The sequence below is a fragment of the Lissotriton helveticus genome, chromosome 8, assembly GCF_964261635.1.
Source record: "Lissotriton helveticus chromosome 8, aLisHel1.1, whole genome shotgun sequence".
NCBI classification, from domain to species: Eukaryota; Metazoa; Chordata; class Amphibia; order Caudata; family Salamandridae; genus Lissotriton; species Lissotriton helveticus.
Window position 1 is genome coordinate 46,271,579 of NC_136069.1, and position 26,655 is coordinate 46,298,233.

Genomic DNA, 26,655 nt, shown 5'->3' on the forward strand with positions numbered 1-26,655 from the left:
GTAGTGGTATGGGGTTTGGGATAAATGAGTGCATGCAGAGGATATATTGATAGATGTATAGGCTAGAAGATATATTGAGCGAAGTATAGGCTGAGAAATAGGGAAGTGCATTGGAAATGCTAAATTAGAAGAAAGTGATAAATATATTGATCCATGAGTACATTGAAAGTATATAGATACTCGAACAGGCTGGCACATTAATCTGTGCATAGTGTTGTGCGTGGTGTACATTTGGTGTGAGTGTGTTGCTCTGTTTGTGGATGTGAATGGTGTGGGCTGGGTATTGCTAAATGAGAAAAAGGGCAGCATTTCTGGCTCTAGTCCCGGCCAGTCTCGGACAGGCTCAAACAGGAAACTGACCTTGTCCTCTCTGCATTTAACCTCGACGCCCGGGCTGAGACGCCCTCAGCCTTGCCTTTTTTATAGCCCTAGTAATCAAGTGACCCCTTCAGCCAATGGGAACCCTAGCCCTAACACTATCTAATCACAACACTAGCCCTAAAATCTAGAACCAATAGGAGACCAGGACCTTACAGCCAAAATTAGCCCTAGTCCAAGCACCCAATCAGTTCAAAAACCCTGTTCTCTACGTCCAATAAAGGCCCTAGCCCTACCAGTAGTCCCAAAACAAGTCCATGCAACCAATGGCACAGGTAGCCCTAGTCCCTACTTCCAATAGAAAGCCTAACCCTACTCTAAGCCCACACCTAGTCCAGCAACCAATCCCACCAGAAGCCCTAATCGCTACTTCCAATTAAAGGTCTAACCCTAGCCCTAGTCCCACCCTACTCCCAACAACCAATAACATAGGAAGCCCTAGTCCTTACTTCCATAGAAATCCTAACAACAGCCCTAGTCCCAACCCTACAATGATTTAGTCACAGACCCAGAAACCAATCAGAACCCTCAAATACCCAATCAATGAGGACATTAACCCTAATCCATCAGAAACACCAGATACAACCACCAATAAGTGTAGACATGTACCAACCACTAGCAGACCATATACGGTCCCAGCGACCTCAGACAAGGTTTGCTGGCCAGGGAGTTGGAAGCTGCTTCTCCTGTTCGGAATTTCCTAGGAGACAAGCAGGCTCAATCCACACTTTGGACTTCAGCAGGTAAGGACCTCACTAACTTGAAATCTAACAATACTGTTTGAAAAAAGCTTTTCTCCCCCTGATGGCCAAAAAAACGAAGTGAACAGGCCCTAGTAAAACACAGTTTAAACAGCTCACAGAAGCACCCTCTGATGTAGAAAAATCCCTGTTGCTGGGGGGGGGAGAGGCAGGGGGGCTGGTTTCACTGGCTTGTGAACACAAAATGGTGGCTGGGAGTGCACTGTTTTAACATACAGGTCTTAGCACAGAGCAAATGAAAAATTGGAGGGAAAACAGATTTGTCACCAAGGAATGAGAGGGACAAACTACAGAGGTTGAACTGCAAATCCCACAATTCAACACACTAAATGGAGGCAATCATGGGCAGGGAAAACCATAAATTTAGAACACAACACAGGTGATAAAATATGCAATTACAGGCAGGCTAAAACTACAAGTTTTAACTGTATCAACCACAGGCATAGACAGTAAACACAGAAAGTTAAAATCGTTTTTTAAACAACTTTTGGAGGGTGGGACTCCTAACATGAAGTGGAAGGGGGAACGCCAAACATAAAAAGAAGCAGCGACGGAATGGAAACGCTGCATTTTTACTCTTAGCTTGCAACAATATTAAAATTATTTACATACCCTCAATGCTCATGAAGCAGAAGATTAGAGCCCGCACCCGCCAGTAAACTACCTAGCTAGCTGCTGAGGGTGCCTGGGGCTTGTGCTGCCTCACTTGATGCACATGGAATGGTTGGGGAGAGAGAAACACTGTGGGTGTGCTTAGAGGTTGGGGGGGGAGTGCTCCTAATGCAAAGCGGGAAATTAAGAAGGAGGCACTGCAGCTGCCACCCTGCGCGCCACTGCTTGCTCCCGCAGCAAAATACCGCAGGAGTGAACTTTTCAGAAGAGGTGGGAAATGCACCCACTTTTAGCCATCTGCAGGCTTTGATTCGAAAAATACACACGCAAAAGCCAAACCACTGCGTGGGAGGAGTCAGACCCACACAGAGTAGATACAAGTAGCCTCGCAGAACCGCGCATGCTATCGCCAATAACTGATTTCTTAGGAAAAGTGGTCCTTGGTGAAAAACTAATATAAATAAGCAATCAATATAGACTAGAATCAGTGCTATATTAGTACTGTCCAGCTGGACAGTGAAATTTAATGAATAACAAGGTTAAAGATTGACAAGAACAAAATAAAGTGGGACACAATCCTGCATCCTACACATTACAAAGCACATGCAGTAAACAAAACATTGAGGCAGGACAAGAAAGGCTTGTTTGCAATGTGAACAATTAAACAAGCAAAATTAAAATGACAACCGTTACACTAGAATATCAATTAAGATTGTGTTCATGGTGTTGAAGCAAGTGGCAAGTCCCGACTATTGACACCGGAAACATTTATTCTCCACCTCGGGATCCATCTTTTGGAGTGCTTTGGGAATGTAGTAAGCCATCCAGTGAGATAAAAGCGCCATTCTTTTAAAGTTTGCCGCTCTCAATGCCTTACTACCAAATTGCGAAATCCCATCTGAAAAATTACATTGTGTTTCCTGTTTTATCTTTTCAAGAAAATTGGTAACCAAAAGGGGCTCCCCTTGATTTAGAAGGAATCCATACCAATTTCCTATACCACTTAATTTAGTTCTAAAAAAAAGCGGCTAAAACCAGAGCGGTACCTGTATTGCCTGGAAGTGTATATTTATTTAATAGTTGTCTAACCTGAAGATAGCTAAAACAGAGAAGCTTGTTCCGATTTCCACATCTAGCTTGAATCTCCTGCCAATTAATACATCTACCTCCAATTAAAAAAGGGGCCCAGTTCTTTAAATCCCTATGTTTCCCAGAAACATTAAATGGCTATTCTGGATTCGAAGACCCAAACTTCTGCAGTCTATAAGCTGCAGATCTTCATACCCTGCAGAATGAGCCTTTAAAGAATACAATGTCTGAAGTCTACTACTAACACCAGGAGCATCTTATATCTCGTTTTTTTTTAAGTTTTGCTGTTTTTGCTGAAAACCGAAAGCTGTGACCTGGCTTCCTGTAACCATCATATCCTAAGGATCCCTTCCTGTCTGTTAAGAAAACAATTGTATCCAAGAATGCTGCTTCATACCAAGTACGAATATGAGGAAGTGCAAGCCCACCCCAACTAGTATCAAGTTGAAGTATTGACAATTTTAGCCTTGGTGCTTTTTTATTCCAAATAAACTAATGCCATTTTTTTTCAACTCTTTTAAATATATTGTGTTGATTTTAATCGGAATATTAGAAAAAAGAAAAATTAGCAATCGTAAAATCGGCATCTTAATAAGTGCGATGCGACCAATCTATGTGAGGGGAAGGAGTATCCATTTATCCAATAGATTAATTTTTCTCAACATGGCTTCAAAATTTAATCTGTAGATATCCGCATATTGATTTGACATGTATATCCCCAGATAGTGTATCTGTTCAGGAGAAAGCGCTTGTTGTTTTACATTATCTGGAAGAAAATTGCTACCAGCATTTAGGACCAGGACTTCAGTTTTTTGTGATTGATTTTGTATCCACTGATTGCCTCGAACTTTGCTAATTCTTTTAAGATCGTTCTGATTGTGAGAAGTTGGCCTGGTATATGCTGTCCACTAATTAAAGTGGGCACCTTGCACCAGTCCAAACAACCCTTATTGATGATTAGGTTAAAGACAACCTTTATTGAAAGCTATCCTAGTGGTAGCTATGGAGAGCAGCCTTCAGGCTAAGTTTCGAAGGAATGTAAAGCAGCTTGTTTTACCAGATCATAACCTCCTGAATCACCAAATGAAAGGAGAACCACAGAAGTGTTATTATAAAAATATGTATTTATTACTAAACACTCTCTATTAACCTCTTTATGAGATTAGAGAACAAAGCACACCATATTAAATCACTAGAACAACAGTAAATAGCACAATACACAGCCGGCTCCAGTGGGAGACTGAACCATATACTAAGGGTGGTATAACAACCATGACTTGACTAAACACAGTGCCTAGAGCACGTAGAATCGCTGGGACCCCAAGAAACCACCCAAGGTAGTGACACAGGGGACCCACGGGGGAACGATGCAGTGTGAGAACACAGATGCGAGCTCCGTACAACTCTATGGGAAAGTCGTGGTTGGAAATGTAAAGATTAAGGACACTTAGTAGAGGAATTCAAGCAAACCCTTTGGAATATAGAAGGTTTTAAGGCCAGCACCCTTGAGAGTACCGAGGTACCCGTATTACCTATCCCAGAGTAGCCGGGTGCATAGGGGTCAAGTGGTGTTGGAAACGCTTGTTAATTTCAATGGCGTGATTCGAAGAAGTGCTGTTGCCGGGAAGATGAAAAGTGTCCGGTGTGATCCAAGCCTGGATCGTAGCTGAGAAGAGCCTGAAAGCAGAGGGAACAGAGTCTGGGTCACTTCACAATGACCAGGGAGGTGCACGATAGATGAATGCCCACTGATGTCTGGTGGTTCAGGTGAGAAGAGGTGAAACTTGACTATGCAGCCACGGGGACCAGGGGACGTCGACGATGACCAAAGTCCGGAGCTGTCTCGCGAAGGATGTCGCGTGGGGGGGGGGGGGGAGGGGGGGGGTTTGGGGGCAGAGGGGGGGGGGGGGCAGTGTCCGGATTGAACGCCAACAAGCCTTGGCAACTGCAACCCATGCGATCAGAGGAAAGATGCTTCTGTGAGGACCAGCAAGGTCCTGGGGACTCCAAGCAATGCAGAGTCTGGGCACATCTGAAGCAACCAGGAAAGCCCACTGAAAGTTAAAAGTTGCCTTCTCAGGGACCCACAGGCCAACGAACCAGGGATTGCGAAGGGACCTCGAGCTGAATCACAAAATACCAGCCCAAGCAACACTCGTGGAGTGTAGGCCCAGAAATCTTCGGTGGAATTACTGCTCGGGGTCAACCCAAAACACAGCCTCAGGGATAGCCGAAAAGCATCTGCTGCTGCAAATGGACACGGTGCACAAGGGTATGGGTTGCACGGTCCCCACAAGGGTTGCGGGTCTCAGGATTGCTGAGAGCACTAGTCGACCTCAGGGACACTTGGGAACCCACCTCCTGTGTTGCAGAAATCTTAGGAGTCCTCCGGAGCTCGAGAGATGCAAATCGGTCAGATGCGTTTAAGGTGCCTGCCTTGCAAGGGAGTAACTCCTTTACTCCAAGGGAGATTCTTCAGTCATCCAGCGTAGTGCAGATAGTCGAAGTACTTGGTTTCTATAACAGAGTTTTGCCCAGGTAAATCCAAAGTCCTGTAGTCAGAGGTTCCTATTTTATGCCCAAGGAAGGGGTGGGACAAACTCCGGGGACCCACCTATGGGAAGGTCCGGACAGAGGGGTGGCTACACCCATGTCCTTTGTCCAGTTTGCGCCTGAGCAGGAGCAAATGTGCCCCCAGTGCAGACTTTCTGGCACTCTCAGAGTGCACCCATCCAACCCCAGTACACTAAAGCCTGTCTGGGAGGTGGTCACACCTCCCTGTGACCAGAAACCTATTGTCCAGCCTTCCCCTGCCAGAGTTTCGTCCAACAGCAGGTGGGCATACTAGTGTCTGTGTTTAGCTGCATCCATTTTGTGATGCCAGGGTCTGTAAAGCTGGTACCGGGTGTACCGGTGTTGTCATATTTCTCCCTCTAGTAGGGTGGAATCATGCCTGCCACACCAGTGTTACTGGTGTGGAGGTATGATTCCAAGGTGTTTGACACCAAACACGACATGTTTCCATGCAGACGTTTTAAAGTTAGCATTTACAGCGAGGTTATAGTGCACTTAAGTATATATGGTTCGTTGCATCACAAACAACCCCGGAATATGGGTTTCGAAGGCTGCAGAGGGGTTCTGCTCATGCAGGAGCACCCTCTCACATAAAACCCAGCACCCTGCCTTCAGGATTGATAAGGCCTCCTATTGGGGTGACTGATGGGTTTATATGTGCGGTGTTCTAGGATAGATATCGTGAACCTATGTCTAAGTAAGGTGTGCATGCACCACCTTACATAGGCTGGAATTCGGCCCTTTTGCGACTGCAAAATTGGCCAGCCCCATGTACAAACCATATTTTGCAACTCGCTAACCTATTAGCGACTCGCAAAATATGGTTTGCGACTCGCTATTAGGAAGGGGCGTGCCAAGGGCATCCCTTCCTAATAGAGAGTTTGACTGCAATGTATGTTTATTATGTGACCGCATTTGCGGTCGCAAAACACTTGCCGTTAACCACAGATTTCAAAAGTGTGGTACGCCACTCGCAAATGGGACCCCTTCCCCTTTGTGAATGGTTGTGAAAATATTTTTTTTAACCTGGGACCACTGCCTGCCCTTAAAAAATTAAACTGAAAAGTTTATTTTTTCCTTTTTTTAAATGCATCCCGTTTTTCTTTAAGGGAAAACGCGCTGCATTAAAAAAAAAAATTAAAACTGCTTCATTGAAAAAGCAGTTACAGACATGGCGGTCTGCTCACCCCAGCAGGCCACCATCCCTGTGAGTGCTAGCCATTCCTAATGGGGTCACAAATTGCGCCCGCCTCATGAATACTAATGAGGCAGGCAATTTGTGACCCCATTGGGAATCTCAAACAGTGTTGTACTTCAGAGCCTTCTTTTAGCCTTCATATCTAGGTCTCATTCCTGCTGGACTGGACAAACTGAAGATGTCCAAGTCTGCTACAGTGTTTGTGTCTGTTCACTCGTTGGTCTCTTTTCTAACAGTGGAGAGAAGCTTGATCATTCCTGTCCATTGGAGGTTGTGGTTTTAGTATCTTGAATACATGATCTTTTGAAATGAGACAATGAAGAGGAAGAGGATTCTTTTTAAGACCCTACTGCCAGTAAATAGGGCTCTCCATCATTCTGGTGCTGCTTGTCTTCGGGCAAAGATAGGGTTTCATGTTCCCTCCAGACGCCTGCACTCAAACAATCTCTTTTTGGCCAAAGATCCAGCGGTCCAGGATGGGAGGTAGGTCATTTTCAATTTTAGGACCTTCATTCTGAAACGAACTCCCTTACGCCACATCCCAGTCACATAAGAAATTGAAAACTTGGCTGTTTAATCAAAACTAAGAGTGAGGTCCCTCCGTTAACTTCACACCTCGGATGCATAGCGCCAGGACACTCACCGGAGTAACAGAGTGCTATATGAGTGGCGTTTAAATACATTACATTACATATTATTCAATCTGTCTTACAGGTGATCCAGTTTCTGTTTCTGGGATGAGACAAAATAATATAGACAACAGAACACCTTTCCAGCAGGAGACTGGGGATGAAGGAACCAGTCTGGGTGAGTTGTCTTTGTTAATTGTTGGTTGAGGGAGGAGAGAGCAGTAGATTTCTTGTAATTTGTTTGTGTTTAAAAGGGAGAATCCTAGCTAGGAAACAACCCAGCACTGAAAAACCTGTGCAAACAAACATTTCACTTCTAACTGCAACTACAAAACTAATGTGAACTGTGCACTTGAGCTAAAACACTAGAAGTGATTTATGGATTCTTGGAGGGACACATCATCCTCAACATATAAAGTTTTCACATTTTATAATAACAAAACCCAAAGAAGATAAATATATCCCTAATGAGAAATATGCATTTTGATAGTGTGAGGGTTCCTTCTATATTTCACATGAAGTGTAATGTGACTGTAGGGCACCATCTCTAGTATCCATATTTTAAATGTACACTTGTGTGTGACGTGTCATGCTATGTCATTTCTTCTTTTTAACATGAATCCTACGTTGACTCAAGGCCACAGAATGTGAGGCTGTGCAGTAGACAGATGAACACAAAGGCCAGTTTAGGGCTGAGGGCTCAAACTGTTGTAATGGTGCATGTGTTCAAGCTGAACCACCTGCTGTGCTTGGCTGTTGCTGAGCGTACAAATTGGAAATTTCCTTCTGTTTACCTTGACGTGCATCTCCTGTAGCGTTAAGGATTGTGGTGGGAGTATCAGTCATTCGTTGGTGATACTTGCTGAACTCCTGACAATGCTAACCACTCTTTATCCTTTATCTTTATTCTTTATCTGTAGCAAGTACAGTCAAAACCACAGCTTTAAAATCAATTCTCTGTGTAGCACTGTAAAGTTAGTACTGCCCTACATTTCCAAAGCCCCACCAAATAACAATAACACAAATACTACAGCTCTTATTTCATGTGCTACACCACAAAATATATTATTAATAGTTAAAATCTATTTCATTCAAAGTATGTAAACGTTATGTTCGAGGCATGTGAGCTGCAGATCACATGTTTTGCATACTCCTGCCATCTAGTGTTTGGGTCTGGATGGTGGCAAGTTTTTTTTCTTCGAAGAAGTCTTTCCAGTCACGGGGTAGGTGACTCCTCCTTTCGGTGATAGTGCACATTCCGCGATTGTGTTCGGACCTGAATTGCGGCGCTCCAGGCCGACACCGTTTCCCTGGTTCCCCAAAGTGCGCAATCCACTACACTCTTCGGTATTGTTATTCGATCGCGTTTCCCATTCTCCGCGTATAGTTTCAGAAATCTTCAATCCGGATCTTCGTGGAAGGCCAATGGGCCTAACCGAGTCGGTTCAGCTTGCAGTCGATGGAACGGACTCAATTTAAATTCTGTCCCAGGTGCCGCGTCAAATATCTATGCACCGACTTGCAGGAAGTGTGCAACTTGCGTCTGTCCCCGGAACAGGACTGCAACGTGTGCCGATCTTTTCTATCCAAGAAGACGCTCCGTGACCCTGGGCTCGACGTCACGAAACGCACCAACAACATAGTGGCTCAGCCCTGGATCTTTTCTGCGAAGATTCCGACCTCCAGGTCTCCGACGCACAAGGAGCTGAGGACGAAGAGGAACACATTTCAGAGTCCGAAGCCGATTCCGGCATGGTAGAATAAGTTTCGCACGATGAGGGTATTGTTAGTACTGATACTCGCCTGCACCAAACTTTGCCCCAGAAAAAGACTCCGGTCCCTCTGCCTTCTGGCCAAGGTCGGCACCGAGAACTGGTTTTGGGCCCTGCACCGAAACATATACCAAATCCTTCTGGCTCTGGATCGAGTCGTCCCCATTCGGGTACCGAACCGAAACCTTTGGCACCGAAATCCAAGCTTGTCATCGTGACTATCCCTTCGGCGCCGAAACCCAGATCTTCGAATCCGACCGAACCAATCGGCACCAAAAATTCTGGCACTGAGAGACAAAACAGCTCCTCCTCCATCCAAGGTCCCTTATTTCGACGTCCCGCCTTCCAACCTGGACCCGAAACAAAAGGAACTAGCTATGAATCCAAAAACTGGGCATATTCATGTAAAACTGCCAGTTAAACACAAGTCAGAAACGGAGGACACTTGCCACATTCCCCTTAAAGAAAAATGTTGGTACTAATCCTTCTCCTCCTCCTTTTTCACCTACTTGACCCACATTTGCTTATTACACCTACAAATTCACCACACCCACAATCACCTGACCACCAGGATGATGATGTGGATGCACCAGATGACATTAGTCCTGATCAATGGACCGATTACAATACGTGTCCTAACAATGATAATGACCCAGATTTATACCCTTCAAAACCCTCTCTGCCGAATGATAATTTAAGGTACATAGAATTGATAAATAGGGCTGCTCACTATCATTTTTTTTTTTTGAATGTTTATTGCATTTTGTCATTATACAACAGTACACATAGGCAGCGATAGCAAATAAAAGGCGCTGTTACTTGAGGTATGGAGTCCCAGGCTATGTGGACCATCTCACCCTCGTGGAGGTATGGCAGGAGAGAGCAAGCTAAACAAGTGCACAGTTAAACAGCATTACAAATTTGTATAGCACCAGCTGTTGTGTGATACATTCATGTTCAGTAGTGGTAGTGCCCAATGTTGGTGCAAATAACTTCTATATTGCGACTGCATATCCTAGAATCATTCCCTATAGCGCTCCAAGTATACCATGACCGGAGAAACAGATCAGTTGTTCACATGGGCAATATAGTACACATTCAATTTACATTGTTAAACCAAAAAAACTACTACTACTAACTATAAAGAACAATTCCCGATATATGGAAAACCATAAACCAGGTGGCGTCTAATCGTGTTCATGTGTGTATGTGTGGAGCCGGTGGTGCGGTGGGGAGCATGATCCGAATGTGACATGTCGTCGGCAATGCAGTGATCGTAGGAGCCTTCACGTGTGCAGTAGGGTGTAGGGGAAGCGCCGCTGAGGGGGGAGGGGGAGGGGGGGTTAATGGAAGGAGGAGAGAAGGGGGGGAGAGAGGGGGGAGGAAGGGGGGGGAGGTTGGGAGCGAGAAGAATGCTAGGGGTGTCGTTAGAGAGTATGGAGTAAACGCTCACGTAATTAGGGCTGCTCACTATCATGGAGTTCAGCTTCACAAAGAGGCTCTTGAAGTGGATTTTTTGTTTGAGACATTAAGCTCTTCACAAAGGTCAACGCGTACACTGCCCATGCTTAAGGGTATGCTTAAACACGCAGACCACGTCATTAAAGACCCGGTGCATGCAAGAATTCTCACACCATATATAAAAATATAAACCTGCACCTACAGAGCCACTTTACATCAAGGGTCAGGTACCATTAGATTCACTAGTGGTTTCTAAGGCTCGGAAGCGGGCAGACTCAGACAACAGGAGATGCCCGTCCTCCTGAAAATCTAAACTGATAGCAATCACTGGTGTATTGCCAACACCCAGGCTCTTTTAGCAAGAATTTGCAGAGCACTATGATGAATTGGAACAATTGCTCCAATTCTTACCAGATGAACACAAGGCTAAGGCTTATGACTTAATTCAGGAAGGTAAACTCCTTTCCAATACTTCCATTAAGTGTGCTTTAGAGGCAGCTGACACTGCCACTCGCACTGTTAACAACCGTGTTCTACTAAGGAGGCACACCGGGCTCAGAATTTCAGGGTTTGAACCCGAAGTCCAGGCCTCTATTTTAAACCTACCATTTGACAAGGAACACCTATTTGGACCTATGTTAGACGCTTCTTTAGAGAAGATGAAAAAAGACACAGACATTGCTAAATCCATGGGAGCTTTGTAATCCCCTTCCATAGGAGTACCCTTCGCCGCTCCTTTTACAGGGGGCCTCCAAGAGCATATCAACAGACAACACCTCGACTTCGTATAGAGACAACAATCAATCGCCCTCTTCAAGAGGTTACTTTCGAGTAGGATTTCGAGCCAATAATGGCAAGGGTAACACACCCCATACTTCCCCCGCAACAAACAAACCGTGACTTGCCTCCTCTCCCCCACCCTATCCACCCCCCCACCCCACCCCACCCCACCCCGATCATTCCACACCTGTCGGGGGACGTCTCTCACAATTTCTTCCCGACTGGAATACAATAACTTCAGACAGAAGGGTCCTAGAAATTATCCAATTTTGTTATTGCCTGGAGCTTACCGACAAACCCCCAAACATTCCTCTGCGTTCACACAAATTGTCACCCGAACATCTACACCTCCTCAAACAAGAGGTTCAATCCCTTCTGCAAAAGTGAACTATAGAGCCTCAGAGTTTAACCTATATGTTCACTCCGATCTCTTTTACATGGTTACACTTCAACAAGTGCTCCTACTCCTACAGCAAAGTGACTTCATGTCTACTCTAGACTTGAAGGAAGCATACTTTCATATTTCAAGACATCCCGCGCATTGAAAATATCTCGCACATATTCATGTCTTCCCACACTTGGACGACTGGCTCATCAAGGCCGGTTCTCACACAGTGTCTTCAGCACACTCAGATAAGACTTCAGTTACTGCACGATCTGGGGTTCACAATAAAACTGTTGGAGTCCCATCTCCAACCCTCCAACACGCAAACGTACTTAGGAGCCACTCTCGATGAAAGCTCTAGCCTGTCCCAATGCAGCCAGGATCTGGAATATTCAGGCTCTAATTTCACACTTTCAACCCAACCAGTCATTACGAGCTCGGGTATTTATGCAGCTACTGGGAATCATGGCGTCCTGCATTATCATAGTTCCCTTTGTGAGACTTCAAATACTTCAGGAATGCTTAGCACGTCAGTGGGATCAGTCTCCGGGTCAATTGTCAGATCTAGTGTTGGTGGATGGGCGCACCCATCGACTCTGCAGTGGTGGAATCCAGAAAAAACCTATCCAGAGGGCAGCCCTTCATCGACCCAGTTCCACAGACAGTGTAACAGCAGACGCATCGTTCACTGAATGGGGAGCTCATCTCCAAACTCGCACAATTCAAGGCCTGTGGAGTCAAACGCAAAAGTGACTTCACATAAATCATCTAGAGCTGCTAGCAGTATTTCTAGGGCTGAAAGCCCTCCAGGTTCACCTTGTAGGCAAAGCTGTCCTCATACGCACCGACAACATGACAGCCATGTTTTACATACAGAAACAGGGGGGGACACACTCCAACTGTCAAGCCTTGCACATACCATTTGGAGGTGGGCCATCTATCACAAGATTGATCTCCTAGCGGAACACCTCCCAGGAGGAAACAATCTGATCGCAGATCTGCTCAGCAGGCAATAACAACAGATTTACGAGTGGGAACTTCATCCTCAAGTTCTCCTCCTGTTCTTTCAAATGTGGGGCATCCCAGAGATGGATTTGTTCGCCACACATCAAAACGCAAAATACCCAAACTTCGCTTTCAGTTTTCCACACCCACTATCCAAAGGCAGTGCACTATCGATGAACTGGTCGGGGATATTTGCCTATGCTGAGGACAGTGGGTGAGCTACAGGCACTAACCATTGAAGAACCATCCTTCCAAGTACATCCCAACAAGTGGTTCTTCTCACTAACCCCAAATTCCTACCTAAAGTGGTATCTGCCTTAGATGTTAAACGAGCATTGCTCTATTACATAGGAAGGACAAAATCATTTAGTAAAACTAAACAACTCTTTGTGGCTTGCTCCACCACACAAAGGCAATCCCATTTCTAAATCGGGTATTCTCTGTGGATAGTTAAATGTATTCAAACATGCTCTGCAAAAGCAAAGATGACTTTACCAGTTCCCCCTAGAGCGCATTCTACCTGCAAACTAAGGGATTCTATGGCTTTGTTAGGAAACATTCCCATAGCTGATATCTGTAAGGTTGCAACTTGGTCTACACAACACAAATTTACAAAACACTATTGTGTAGATGTGTTAGCCGGAACACAAGCGAATGTAGGCCAGGCAGTTCTTCAAGCACTTTTTCAAACAACTGCAACAAATACAGGTTAGCCACCGCTTTGGGAGAATACTGCTGTGTAGTCTATGCAAAGCATTTTACACCTCACATGCCTCAAACGGAAAATGCTACTTACCCAGTAAGCATCTGTTCTTGGTATGTAGAGCTGTAGATTCACATGCACCCACCTGCCTCCCCCAGACACCTGTACCTGTTGCAGTAATATCTTACTTAGATACATACGCATGGACATCTCTATTCTACTCTTACTAACTCTATTCTCGCCCTCTGCGGGAAAAGAATCTAACCATGGAGTCGATGCCCATGTGCACTATCAGCGAAAGGAGGAGTCACCTACCTCATGACTGGAAAGACTTCTTTGAAGAAAAACAACTTGCAAATATCGGAACCCAACACTAAATGACAGGAGTATGCAAAAGATGTGAATCGAACGCTCCACATGCAAAGAACAGATGCTTACTGGGTAAGTAGCATTTTCCTTTCATTTCATAAAACTAGCAGTGAGCAGATTTTTAAAGTCCCCATCTTAGTCAGGAGAATATTGTACCAAAAGAAATATAAAGTTTCTGCACTTTGGCCAAGACTGACTTATTAATGTCATCAATTTAATCCCTGCGGTTGGACGTAAAAACTCAACCTGAATGGGACATCAGGCTGCAATGATTTATGCTCCTTCTCCCACTGAAAACAAGAAAAGATCTTTTGGCTGAGCAAAGACCATTGTTTTCCCCTCTTTCATTCAAGTGATAGCTAGAAGACTCAATTTTTGTTATTGTGACATGTCTTCTTTTCCTGTTCACTGATGTTGTGGCCTTTTGAAGGAAAAAAGCCTAGCTTTGTGAGCTTACAACGGATGCAGCTGCACTCTAGTCTTGCAGTAAGGCAGGAATATTTCTGGTGTGCAGAGCAACAACCCCTTTTTGTTGGCTAGTTAATTGAATCCACATGTATTGTGAGCTGTACAGTCAGGTTTTGCTACACCTAAAATAAAAATTCTTCATATACTTCCATGTCATGTTCATCCAAAACACGATAAACTGAAAAATAAGTTACACATATCATTAGACCAAGCTACTTTCTTTGCTGCTTCTCCTTATAATACATTATTACTTAATTTTAGCCTCGTTAAATGAGAGAACTCTAATTCTAGATACAGCATCAGCCGGCATCAAAACAATGAAAATATGTGAAGCAGAAACAACATATTAATTCACAGCTTTTTATTCCTATTAAGACTCCCTCACATTTCCTACTTTTGTCTAACCAAAACTTAAATTTAGGCCTTTAGCTCATTTCACAAACATTTAATTGCTGCAGTTGAAAAATCTACTTTCAGATATTTCCTATTTAGTTCCTTAGTTAGCCAACATATAGTTAAGACCTTAATTGAAAGTTTGGATTTAGATTGATTTATGTCGATTACATTCCACATTCATAAATCCCCCTTTGCTTAGTAATTTTACGTAGCTATCCTTGCAGTCCTCTGTTGCATAATTCTTACAACCAACCCTGGTCTCTTTCACCAGATACAACAGAGACCCTTTTAGAAAAAGTGTTTCATAGTACAACACTTGTAGACCTTGAACCATGTGTAAACGAAAGGCCTACCCACTAAAAAATAGTATCAAAGGCTTTCTAGTGTGATAGCCTTATATTCCTAGCTGGGACCTCTAAATAAGAGTTTATTTTATGTCACAATTTATTTTTGCATTCCGAAGCCACTGAACACATATGTAAGTAAGACTGGATGTTATCTTGCCATTAGGTACTGTAATGGGGGGGTTACAGAACTGTCCCCATATATTCTGTTAAAGGAGTATAAATCTTTCTATATGCATAGTAGACTTTAAAAAGTCAAACCTAGCAATAGTGTAACTGAGTGCTCTACCATGGTGGGAGCAATACAAACTAGGAGGAAGGAGATTTAGAGTGGAGAGTAGTTTTTTAATTTAGCTATAATGATTTCCCATCAAGTTCCGTAACCCCCTGGCACATACAACTCCCTGCTCTCGCTCCAGGTCAATGCAGGTTTTTTAAATAAGGATCTTATTTAGAATTTGCCAGATGGGGTACTCCATCAAATGTGGCGGATCTTTCCTCCATAGGCTATACGACATGTGCAATACAGCGAACAAGAAATCTGTCACATTTGTGCCAGAATACCCCAACGTCTAATCTCCATATACGATCCTATGTCTTGAGAGAGAGGACATTACCCACTAATCTTCACCTGTAAGTCTCATTGAATATTGTTGATTTATTGAGACAGGTGCTATCAATTTTATTTTTGCGTTCTTACAAAGCGCGTTTTATTTAATAGTATCTGATGCTCTTTACATCCATTTTGGTGAAGTTCAGTAACGTAAACAATACATAGAATAAGAGAAAGTCGTTCAAATATTTGATGAAAGAAGATAAAGACAAGTACAAGCTCTGTACCAAGAAGCGTCATTAGAAACAAATCATGGATGTTGGTGGGTTTAACGATAGAGGGCAGGTGTTGTTTTAGGTGCCTGAAATGGAAGCCATGCTCTAAGTGTGCAAGGGGGCCAAGAGGAGTACTTCACCAGGGCCACAGCATGTCTGATAAGAGGTCTACATGATAGAGAGATAATAGATGGTTACTATTAACTGAAACCTAATTGGGTGAGAATACAGCACCTGAATTAAAGTACTACCTGCGGAAAGCTATAGGATTCTAAACCAAAACCTCCAAAATCAAAGAGTTGGGAAAGAGTAGAAGTTATACTTAAAAAAATAGTTAACGGTGACATGTTCAATAAAGTCTTCTTATAAAATCAGTTGACAATCTACTATTTTATGTAGTCACGCGTAATTGTATTATTTAATTTTATTTATTTATCACCCTCCTGTTCAAGAGGGCATATTTATTAAAGTGCTTTTTGAGGTGGTAAGTGTGAACCCCCCCTCCTTATGCCTACTTTCTAGGATTAGGTGATATTAACTTGTGGATAGCTTGCCTAAATGAGGACCATGGGGTGGCGCAATATCATGGGCGTTTAAACGCTCTTAATTTACAACAACATATTACATCGCCCACTCATAGAGAAGGCCAAGCTATATATCACCCCTGTTTCTTAGAGGTCCTTATACAAAACCATAAGGTCATTGTCAATGGACAGAGTATCTTTTTTATTAATTGATTGGTTCCAGTTTAGCAAGATGGGGATTTCCCCCATGCCCTCAAGAACTTATAAAAGATGGCTGGTCTAAGCTAAATTCTCTAGATATTACAGACTCTCTTCCTGAAACTACATTTACACCTCCTGACTCGATGGACAATTCACCACCACTTTTAATGCTTAAGTTCAGTGCATCATTATACATTTCTGTCCACAGCATTCTTCCCGCCAATTGATACTGGAGGATCTAATTCATGCTAGACGATGGTGGAGATTCTTTTGATCTAGTTAAGATAAGGATACTTATATATTGAACTGCTTACATATAAACAACTGATTTTCAAATGCAAAAAACATTTTTTCTTGGATATGATTCATTCAACAACTAACACTCAAAGCAATTTTCCAGACAATTAGTCTGCTTTAATGCTTCCAATTTATCTGCAAATAGGATATTCTCACAACAGACTTTACGATCAATTCATTTTGCATTATTGAGATAAAATCAGGTGTTTGATGGAGGATAATACGTTTTGCATTTCCCATCATCTTGTCCCATAACACTGATCCACAGCTAAAGGAATTTCATGTCTGCCTTAGAAACGTCTAATCCAGGCATTCTTATTGCTATGTGCCTGTAACAACTTTTAAAACAATTACAAGATGCAGTAGGATTCCCAGTGGCTTCATGTATAGATTAAACAGCCCCAGAGCTAGGATCGAGCCTTGAGGGCACCACACATCACCAACGTAGTTTTATATGTATGGTTCCTAGTCCTAGTCAATTGCTTTTGAATAGTTAAAAATTAAACACACCACTTCAGTACGACCCATTCAATGAACATGTGTGGCCCACTCTCTAGTGATCAGTCATGTCCTATTCAGCCGATAGATCCAAAAGGATGAACTGATGGGCTGCGCCTTCATCAGGCATGCAGTTGACGTCATTGAGTATTTTAAGAGCAGATCCATGCGGTTACTTGAGTGACAAACTGCTCCATGTGAATTACCCGAGTTGGGGAAGAATCTCTTAACCAGAGTGCCTTCTTCTACTTGAGACTTTCAGCTAGTCTCAGACAAATTGCCCACATGTTCCACTCAACTTGTGGTCCGTAGCATAACAGTGGCCAAATGTATGCACGAAAGGCTGTTATTGTAAGTGCCAACATAGACCACCATATATAGTATTAAAGCTGAAGATTCCTTTCTTCATGCTCATGATTTTGTTTCCTGTAGAATTGTAATGAGTTTTCTAACTCAAACTATACGAAAAACTAACTTCATTTCTAAAATATCAACCATTCATGTTACTCTCACCTCCTCTAACTCGCCATCGGATTCTCTGATATTGCTTTGTTCCAATCAGGTAATCTTCTCTTCTTTCTCACCTCTTACCATCAACATTGCTAAATCCACTATGCTATCAATAAAAACGGGTTCTCTTCTTTGCCAGCATTTTGGATGCTGTAGATAGGATTGCTCCAACCTTGAGCAACGTTATGATCCTCTCTTGTCAGCAAGATTGCACTTCTCACATCTTGGAACTATCATTAGTTAGCCCACTGCCAAAGAAACTAGATGATCCACCTAGACCTATTAACTACCATCTCAGTTCACTGCTTCTATTTGTGGCTGAACTACCTGAAAGGATAGTCCAGTGCAAGATCACTGAATTCATCCAGATTGACCCAGGACGATGTAGTTAGCACCAATGATCCAGGTTGATAATATTCAAAGTGGCCTACTTTTGCTTGATCTGTTTCGCCCCTTTTGATATTGTCTCATGCGACTCCAGCTGTCAGATTGCATAAAGCCATTGTTAGGCATAAAGCCTTCAAACAGCCTACTTCATGTTTAGCAAAAGGAACAAATGATGGCAGGAATGTTGAACAATGCAAACATTCTCCCTCAGTCACAAAGATCTGGGTATAACCCATTGTTCTTTTGCTCACCACGCCACCCCAGTTTGGACCCAGCCAAATGAAACCCTTAAACCGGTCCTAGGAAGCTTGGTTCAAGTCCGAGGAGGACCGGCCCTCGCAGTTCGGGCTGGACTGGTCCAATTGGGCACAGGGTCAAGAATGATTTGCATATGGCTGGGTTCAAACTGGAATGGCATGGGTAGCAAAAATCAATGGATTTTGACCCAGACCTCTGTACTGGGGTGAATGTATGACCTTGTTCTGCATTATGTTCATTAATTATTGTTTTTAGTTCATGTTTAGACAACTGCTGTCAAACACTCTCTGCCACATGTTCTGTCCTCATTTTAGTTTATGCCATGTGGAGTCCTCCAGCCATGTTTAATTTTTAATTTCACCGCTTGTCAATCTTATTAGATGATTCGGCTTAAGAATTCATGACTTGCAATGACGAGACACAGACTATTCTTCCTACAACCCTAGAGCCTGCTCACATGTAATCCAACTTCTGTGCTTGCGGATTAAAACCGGTAAATGGATTAACTCAATCTGGCTAAAGCTTAAATTGGGTAGAACAGAAATTTTGATCATTGAATGCAATTCAACAATAGTCCGAAATTGTCAAGAAACTCTTCATAAGGTACCATTCTACACTGACTCCTTGCCCATTTTCCGTTCTTTTTCTAAAAGTGTGCTTTATTCAGAGGCTCCGCCAAGGCGGCAGATATTATTCATATGTTACTGCTATACTCTGGCATTCACTCACTTGATACTCAGAGCTACAGCCAATCACGTGTCCTTTAGGGAACTAATCAAAGCCTAGCTTTTTAGGCACTAGCTGGTTTATTCTGTTTTCCCCTATCCCATAGCACCAGCATACAGTAACTGGAAATTTCACACTCTACAAGTCCTAAAAAACATTTTAAATAATAAGTGTTTGTCAATAAAGAAACTGAGTAGTGATATCTTTTCACAATTCAAGTAACCCAACTACTTCACCATAGATCATGTTTTTTTTTATTTGTTTCTGTTTCTTTTTAGGCATTCTTGTTTAACATACAGACCGTGTGCCATAATGTGGGCCTTACACTGTATTCCATATGGCACATGAAGCAGCTCCATTGTCTGGTAAACTACCATAAAAATAATATATAATCAATACTTAAATCCATACTAATATTATAAAGAGAGAGCCCAAACCTTTGAGGCGGGTAATCTCAGTAACCACAGCACAGTTTTATATAGCGCGAACTTGACCCGAACTGAATCAGGTATCAGAGCGCTTTACATAGCACCAGTTACGTTACATGAGGACACACATTCATTTTTGTTAGGCACGGGGAGATTAAGTGATTTGCCCAGAATCACAGGATGTTTGGCGTCGTTACCAAGACTCGAACCCAGATCCCTAGGTCCGAGGTCGAGCGCCTTAGCCGTTAGGCCAATTCCTCTATACATTTAAATGGTAAAAGAACCGTGCCAGCAAAGTAGGCCCTTGTGGGCGTGTCTGCGTTGTGCTGTGGGCGTGGGCTAGGGGCGTGACAAATGCTGGGGGCGTGACAAACGCTGGGGGCCTGTGTCCGGCCTTCATGCCATGTGAACGCAATTGCGCCGCATCAAGGGGCACGCTGGGGCATGAGAAACGCTGGGGGCGTGTGCTACGTTCCGCCCTTCATGCCATGTGGGTCGTACATTAATCAGAAGATCGTCTGCTGTGGCCGTGTGCTGGGTGCGTGACAAACGCGTTCACCTGGAGGCCTCGTAAGTAACGTTACTGCAGCCTCTCCTACGCGCTGTTACTGAACTCTCTCATTCAACGAAATTACACGCGCCTGCTACCATCAACCAGGGCTCTAGCCGGGCTCAGGCGGCGAATCAGTACACTAATTACACGCGCCTGATAACATCAACCAGGGCTGCAGCTGGGCCTCAAGCGGGGGAACACGCGCCTGCTATCATCAAACAGGCCTGCATCTGGGCCTCAAGCGGGGGAACACGCAAATGAGCGTGTCTGCGGGGACAATTACTGCAGCCTCTCCTACTCGCTGTCACTCAACTCTCACATTAAACGGATTTACCCACGGCTGATAACTCTCTCATTCAATGACATTACACGTGCCTGCTAACATCAACCAGGGCTGTAGCCGGGCTCAGGCGGCGGATCACTACACCAATTACACGCGCCTGCTAACATCAACCAGGGCTGCAGCTGGGCCTTCTCCATCCATATTCTAATGAAATAAAAAATGTTGTCTACCGCGAGATTTTAAAATAAATTGCCCTTGCCAAATTCACACATTACACACATTCTATTTCATACCCGGACAACGTCGGGACGGGCTGCTAGTTGTAGATAAAACCACTATACTATAAAGATTCATATTTAATACAAAATGTAAGTGTTTCAGCCCAATTAACAGGATTTTAATCTATGCCTGTTTGCATGCAGTTGTTTGCAGCAGGCACATTACCCACTGACCTAGCTCTGGGTAGCAGGTTGGGGAACGTCTTAGCCACAGATTGCTCAAGAATGCCCAAAAATTGCTGCATTCACTGCATTTATATCAGGACATAAGTGGCTTGTAGGATACATGCAGAGCTGCCCCACAGGCATAAGCCCTCCAAAAGGTTTCGTCTGAAGCTTCTTATTCTCAAATCATGTCTCCAGTTAAAATGCATTCACATGTTTTAGTATTGGTATTTATTGCTCAGCACCATGCACTGATATGCCGTTCCTGAGACACTGATAGGACTCTCACAGTATTTACACACCAAGGAGCCCGACAAATGTAAAATCTTCACTAGACATGTACTGATAACCCACGATTGAAACATTTGTAGACCTTTTAATAAAACACACATCTTTGTTTGCAATGCACACAGCAACCTAGCTATCAGAAACTGGATTTCTGAACATATGTAGCTCTAAATACTGTACTTCTGCCATTTCTAAGCACTGTAAATAGCAGATATTTCTGTTACCCATTTTATGTTACCCCGTTTACCATCTTGGAAGGATGATAGGAAGAGTCTTCCTTGCTGGGATTCTAATTTACAAACTACTGCTTTTTGTCTTCTGTGATTGTGAAGCTCCCTGAGCTATCCTTTCCTGGCAACAGAAACTAAGAGATGCAGAGTTCTAACAACTAACAATTCACTTACAGTCGGCGTTTAATATTGCTATCTCTGTCACTTGCAGTGTGTCCGTTCAGCAATGTTACTAGTAGAATCTTTTTAGGAGTCTTGGGGCAGACCGGGGACACTGGGGTCAGGTTTTGACACTTTGAGCCTTTCATCACTGGTGTTCTGCGCCGTCATCTTAGTACTGAGCACAAACCTGAGCACCAAGCCCATCCCTGTAGCACTTGATGCTACAGGTGGTGAAGTCGAGCAGTCCAAGGATTACCCAGGGAATTGGCACTGGGTTAGAGACCCAGAACTCAATAAGACGACAAACCCATGCCAATACATCAATTTCCTACAAAAGCTTATTCTTGAGAAAGGAACCTCTACTCAATTCATGCACAATGTTATACAGTACAAACTATCATATATCAACAATTGTTTACAGGTTCTTGTATGGCTCTACAATGACTCTAGTAGAATAGGTCTTGTTGGTACTCTGTCGCAACTAATAGGGTCTTTTGAGGGATTTTCCCTGCAGTTTTTTTTATTCAATTTTATCCATGGGGCAACCCAACCGTAATTGTTTGCTGGTTCGCATAGCCTCCCCAGTTCCTCTTCTTTGACTCACCCCGCCCTCCTTGACCTCTAGTTATCCGGTCCCAACCCCCTCAGTTTTTTCAGTGGAAGGCAGCACCTGTCATTGTAACTGGTCAGTGGTGGCAGCACTGCCCTCGTGCTGTGTGTCCTGAGCAGACTACCAAGGAACGATGTTTACAGTCTCACCTTGGCCTAGCTGATGTGGTCGGACTTCCTGACCAGGGCACTAACGCTCACTGACTCCGGTAAGCAGCAGCATCACTTGAGCGAATTTTGCATCTGGGTCACTGTGTGCATGGTCTTTCTGGATATTGCTGCTTCGTTTCCTCCGTGGCCTTAGTCACAAAAACCCACCATCTAAAAGTCACCGGCTCGGTTAAGCAGCTGCATTAGTTGAGCGAATGTTGCACCAGGGTCACCGTGCTATAAAGTCTTTCTGAATGTTGCTGCTTCTTTTCTGCTTCCTGCTCAGACATAAAACCCCACTAGTTGGAAGAAAAACTAGGTGCTTACCTAGGGTCACAGCAGTAAATGCCTTTTGCTGGTGGAGTGTCCTCTATTGATTTTGATCTCCTCTCAGCATACTTGTCGCTTTCTTTACAGTATTAACCTAGTCTGCGGTTGGAATTTTAGAACTGGGCTTCTGAGCACTAGGTGGTTGCACCACATCACAACCTGTTGAGTTTCACAACACCTTCAATCTTAGTTGTTGCTGCGGCCACCTCCTCTGCTTAGACTTGTTAGGGCCCTTGCACCTCTCCCTTGACACAGTTATCAAGGGAGCTCCTCCCTGTCCTGTAGTGGTTGACTCATCTTGTCTCCTTTTACCGCTATTCTCCTTTAGGGCTTGCTTCAGCCTGAAGCAGTAAGTCAGCGCTCTCCCTTATTGCACGGTACAGATAGATGTTGCTGGCAGATTGGTTGAATTTGCCCAGGTTATTGTTCCCAAAACTAGTAAGGGGGGTTGTGATAGTCTCCTGTTACTGACAGTTCAAAGAGGTTCTAAGTCAATACTTGTGTGAAAACTACAGTCAGGACAAGAAATTCTAGCACACTGTCTAGAAGTTTCTGCCCCATCTTTATACTAATGTTTAAGACAATAGTTCTGTATTTTAGCAATCCTTTCGGAGCAGCTCTGCCCGTTGCTTACTACACTCAGACTGATTCAGAGTATTACTTTCTCAGGGAATCTGAGCAGAACAGTGGAGTGGAGCTGAGAGTCTCCATGCAGGAGAAACCCAAAACAAGGTTACGAAGGCAAGGGAAGCTGCCCCACTTAGCTACTTGTTACTCTGTGGGGAGGAGCAGAGGTGAGCTGTCAGAGAACAGTGGCCTGGGAAAAGGCAGTGTGGAACTCCCTTGCTTAAAGGGGACCCTCAGTCTGTTTTCATCAACACTCCCCCGTCTGACCCACTTGAAGGTATCCCTGGAATGTTTTGTGAAATCCCTGTACATCTGTCTGCGGTCTCCTGCCAACCCTCCATCTTGGGTACGACTACCATGTGGGAGATACTAAGAGGATCCCGGTGTGGGTAATTAGACGCAACATTCATGTCCTACATTGATGGGCGAAGGGCCACTTTTCAGGCAGCTACTAGATCAACTAAAAAACTCAGTAATTACCATTAGGTCAGTCTCCCTGTAGGTAAAAAGTAAAAAGGCATGTGGGCTGCTGAATTCATATCTGTGCATAGATCGCCGCCTAGTGTTGGGTCCGGATGATTGCACATTTTTGTTCTCGAAGAGTCTTCGAAGTATCACGAGATAGGTGGCTCCTCCCTTGGACTACAGTGCGCATGGGCATCCTCTCCATCCCCACATTGTTCTTTTCCGCCATTGGGTTCGGATGTACCTTCCAGCACTCCAAGTTCGGAATCAAAGAAAACTTTTCTAAAAGACCAAAAGGCCTTCGCTTTCGTCGGTATTGTTTGCGATCGGTACCGAAAGACTTTCTTCAACTTTTGTTGCACTTCGGTCGTCGAATCGGGCCGTTAGGCCTTCTCGACGCCACGTGGACCGACGGTCGATGGAACGAAGTCCATTCAAATACTGCCCGCAGTGCAACTCCAAGTTCCCGCACACAGATAAGCATCCAGTGTGCAACAAATGTTTATCTCCAGACCATAACGAAGATAACTGTATAGCCTGTGCCCAGTTCCGATCCAAAAAGACAATACGGAATCGGCGGGCGGCGAGGCAAGAAATGCAGAGGTCGGCACCGGAGCCCGAGGATATCTTCGACGATGAGGATGAACTAGGCTTCGCCGAAGACTCGGATCAAGACAAACAATACTCCGACAACGACTCTGAATACTATATCGACGATATGGAAGGCTATGAACAAGACATCGTAGCTGTCGAAGACGACTCCGATGACAACAAGGGGCGAACCGTGAGTACACCGCCCCATATAGATACTACACCTATATCAGAGGCTCAGGTCGAGGCATCGCCATTAGGCCTCAGCCAAGATCAAAAAACTGGTTCTATAGCCCCGCCATACCGCCCGGCTAAGAACATACCAAAAGAGCCTTCTGAGACACGTACTCCAAGGCCGGCTCCATCAAAACCAAAAGTCATCGACACGACCGTCTTCGGACCGAACGTCGTCGAACCGAAGGTCACAAAACCAAAGGGCGCCGAGCCGAAGGCCACCATTCCTGACAAAACTTCGAGGCCCAAAACCGTTGAATCGACAAAATCGACTTCGATCGGCAAAAAAGGGAAAAGCCTGGCACCGAAGACAAAAGGGCTACGCCCAAGGCGGTCGTCGAACCGAAAGCTAAGGTTCCCCAGACCAAACCCGTCAAGCCGAAGCCCATCGATCCAAAAAAGGGCATCGAGCCGAAGCCGCAGGCTCTGAAGACACCTATAAAGCCTAAAGATGTTAACGAACCGACAAAACCCATCAGTCCGAAACAAGTGGCTAAACCCGCAAAGGAGATCGGACCGACAAAACCTGTCAGAAAACCTCAAAAACCGATACAGGCACCAAAACCGGTCCAAACAGCCAAAGGCATCGAACCGAAAAAGGTCAAGCCAAATACATCGCCACCAAAACACAACTCTGTGGAAGAGGAGCTCATCCATCCAGATCCCTCCACAGAGGATCAGTCAAAACTTCATATTGACCCAAACACTGGAAAAGTGACTGTTTATACCAAGAAGAAAAGGCCAGCTCCTGCTGAAGACTTTTCTACAATACCTCTGAAAAAGAAAAGGGACTGTGCTACCTCTCCTACTCTTTTCCAGCCTATCTCTCCAGCTATGCCTACTACTCCATATGCCCCACAATCACCTGCACGCTCTGACCATAACCCAGAAGAGGATCAGGATGCAGATGTGGGTTTCGGATATCCACAAGACCCACATATAGACCCCAATTCACAACCATGGGGTGGGGGGGGGGGGTGGAGTGAGCCAGACAATGAGGGGACTCTACCCATTACAGACCCTACGGTATACTCAGTTAAACCATCACCCACAGAAGACACAGTGGCATTTAACTCTCTAATAGATAGAGCAGCAAGCTACCATAACGTAGAAATGCACTCAGATGCTATAGAAGAGGATTTTCTATTCGATACACTAGCTACATCGGAAAAAAGTGTCAAAACACTCCCAATGTTAAAGGGCGTCTTAAAGCACGCACCCGACATCTTCAAGGACACTGCTAGGGCATGTGTCATCAATCCGAGGATAGAAAAAAAGTATAGGGCAGCACCAGTGGACCCTACTTACATCAAAGGGCAATTACCTCTAGATTCTTTAGTGGTATCCAACGCACGAAAGCGTGCAAACTCACAAACTACTGGAGAGGCTGCTCCTCCTGACAAGGAGTCCAAGATCTTAGAAGCATCAGGCAAGAGAGTAGCAGCTCAAGCAGCAAACTCATGGAGAATAGCCAATACAAAGACCAGGCAGATGAACTCATACAGGAGGGAAAGCTCATCACCAACGCCTCCATTAAATGTGCTCTAGATGCGGCAGATACAGCTGCCAGATCTATTAACACAAGCGTACTACTTAGGAGGCACGCATGGCTGCGAATATCTGGATTTAAAAATGAGGTACAGGCTACAATTCTTAACCAGCCTAAAAATCCAGATTTTCTGTTTGGTCCAGCAGTTGATTCAATTCTGGACAAAATGAAAAAGGACACAGAGACTGCAAAGTCCATGGGAGCTCTTCAATCCCAACAACACAGAGGCTCCTTTCGTCGCTCCAACTATAGAGGAGGAGTGCGAGGTAACACATCGCAGCAATCCTCCACATACAAGACTAATACACAATCCACATACAATAAAAACACTAATCGTGGTGAATACCGAGGAAATAATAAGGGCAGAGGTCGTGGAGGCAATGTCAATAGATCCTCCACTAACACCAAACAGTGACTTTTTGGCACTACCCCCAGACCATATAACACCGGTCGGGGGAAGACTACAACAGTTCCTGCCAGTCTGGTTAAACATCACTACAGACAAATGGGTTCGGCAAATTATCCAACATGGCTATTGCCTAGCACTCACATCAACACCA

At 44.3% G+C, this 26,655-nt stretch overlaps 2 protein-coding genes across 3 annotated transcripts in view; one reads left to right on the plus strand and one right to left on the minus strand.

Annotated features, from left to right (window-relative positions):
* The window catches only part of LOC144772324 (uncharacterized), a 517,545-nt gene that overhangs the window by 104,735 nt on the left and 386,155 nt on the right, over positions 1 to 26,655 (minus strand). The window lies entirely within an intron of this gene.
* The window catches only part of LOC144772326 (uncharacterized), a 124,577-nt gene that overhangs the window by 66,836 nt on the left and 31,086 nt on the right, over positions 1 to 26,655 (plus strand). For both annotated transcript variants that reach the window (XM_078656567.1, XM_078656568.1), the window contains exon 5: positions 7,327 to 7,419. In XM_078656567.1, coding sequence (XP_078512693.1) covers positions 7,327 to 7,419 — 93 coding nt within the window. The remainder of the gene's footprint in view (positions 1 to 7,326; positions 7,420 to 26,655) is intronic.